This window comes from Vombatus ursinus, unplaced genomic scaffold (genome assembly GCF_900497805.2).
Source record: "Vombatus ursinus unplaced genomic scaffold, bare-nosed wombat genome assembly UNPS02014774.1, whole genome shotgun sequence".
NCBI classification, from domain to species: domain Eukaryota; kingdom Metazoa; phylum Chordata; class Mammalia; order Diprotodontia; family Vombatidae; genus Vombatus; species Vombatus ursinus.
In genome coordinates, this window is record NW_020954552.1 from 18,730,440 (window position 1) to 18,732,352 (window position 1,913).

The window sequence follows — 1,913 nt, forward strand, 5'->3', positions numbered from 1 at the left end:
TTCTGCACAGTAATTTCTACCCAACTTCCCTTCTCATCCCCCAAGTAGACATACTTTAAAACAAGATATTGTTGTTACATTTAATCTGTCCAACTTGCTTCCAAGGTCCTTACAGGAGGGACTATGCTTTACATTTTTATTCCTCTCTCACCTCCCTTAAATGATCTAATACAACCTAACCAAGTTTTTAACATTAATTAGATGCCTACTTTGCATCAAATGTGCCGAGATAAACAGTTTAAGTAAGAAAGGGTCCTTGCCCACAAAGTGCTTACAATCTTGTAGGAAAATAAGCATTAGCAAGTTTAACTGACTTGGCCTTTTTGGAGTTCTTCCAAAAATAGAAGAATGTATTTTAAAATTCCCAGTGCCATATCACTGTCTCAAAACATTTAAGGATTTGTCTCTGTAAGGTACTAAGAAAAAGTACCTTGCTATCACCATAATCATATTGATCAGGCACTATCTCTTTATACTCTAATACTACCAATATTTGGATTTGATATATATGTATATACACACATACAAATTTATGCCTTTAATTAACATGTCTATAATCCGTGTATTTCCTAGTCAGTCAACTAGCATTTATTAAGCACCTACTATGTGCTGGGCACTAAACTAAGTTGTGGCTTCTCTTGAGTTGGGTTTTATATTTAAGATAATCTTCCATGTTTCATTTTCACAGTTTAGAATAGGAACTCCTTATTAGAGGTACCAAGTTTTAAATCTTTATACCTCTCCTCTTTCAAAATGACTTTTGAAAAAAACTTGACGTTGGTAGGTCAAAGGCCTAGATGATATGTATGCATCCTATTACCTTGTACATTATCTCAAAATACAAACTCGGCTTTTGTGGGGCTGAGGAGGGAGCCCTCTCATCTCTCTTTGAAGGATAGCTGGTCCTAGAAAAACAAATTCTCTAGACTGGTGAACTCTCCCCAAGGCTAAAAAACGTAGCCAGCGCCAGGGAATCTCAAAGGTGTGTGTGTGAGAGGTTGCAAAAGAGAAATGCCCCCTTCTGTGTAGCTGTAAGGGGCCTTTGGGGCCCAGTCTGGGGCGAGGGGGGTCTCTCAACCCTTTGCCCTAAGACCTCGCTCTGAGCATTGTCCGCACACCTCGTCCCTTCTGCTTCCGGCCCTCCGGCGTGATGATTTGCTGCAGATGACATCAGCCCAGGGCTGCTGGAAGAGAGGCAGCCAGCAGCAACAACGTAAGGATGTGCCGGGTCCCTTCCTCCTCCTCTTCCTCCTCCTCCCAGGCTCCCAGCGCTGCCCAGTCCCCATATAAAAGCGCCGCCGTCTCCCCGCCCTCTCTCACTCCCCTGCTACCCAGCTCCACTCTGCAGCTCTCTGCTTAGGAAGGAGAGGGTGGAGGGGGGAGGAGGCAAGAAACCAAAAGAAGGGGAGGGAGGGAGGGGGAGGAAGCACCTTTGGAAATAATCCTTTCTCCCTGCCGCAGAAGAGAGGAGCGGACAGAGGAGAGGCGGTGGCCGTAGTGGGAAGAGTGGAGCTCACAGGATGGCGACCGTGGTGGTGGAAGCGGAGTCGGAGCCGTCCTGTAGCATCCCCAACCCGGCATCTACCTCTCCCAGCCTTTCGCACCGCTTCCTAGACAGCAAATTTTACCTGCTGGTGGTCATCGGGGAGATAGTGACCGAGGAGCACCTGCGACGGGCCATAGGCAATATTGAGCAAGGTAAGGAGGAGTGGGCTACCAGGCAGTCAACCCAATGGCCAGCCCTAGCCCTGGCACTCCCTGTCTGGCCAGCGGGATCCCAAAGCGCCAAGATGAGGCTGGGCGTAGGCAAGATGCAGAGAACAAAACCATCCTGGGTGCAGAACTACCCCACCCCACCCCACCCCAACACACACACACACACACACACACACACACACACACACACACACACA

General features: G+C 47.7%; 1 protein-coding gene across 1 annotated transcript in view; it reads left to right on the forward strand.

Annotated features, from left to right (window-relative positions):
* Positions 1-1,449: 1,449 nt before the first annotated feature.
* Positions 1,450-1,913, forward strand: part of MAP1B (microtubule associated protein 1B) — a 121,163-nt gene continuing 120,699 nt past the window's right edge. Inside the window, exon 1 of the mRNA XM_027864216.1 lies at positions 1,450-1,698. Coding sequence (XP_027720017.1) covers positions 1,521-1,698 — 178 coding nt within the window. The 5' untranslated portion in view covers positions 1,450-1,520. The remainder of the gene's footprint in view (positions 1,699-1,913) is intronic.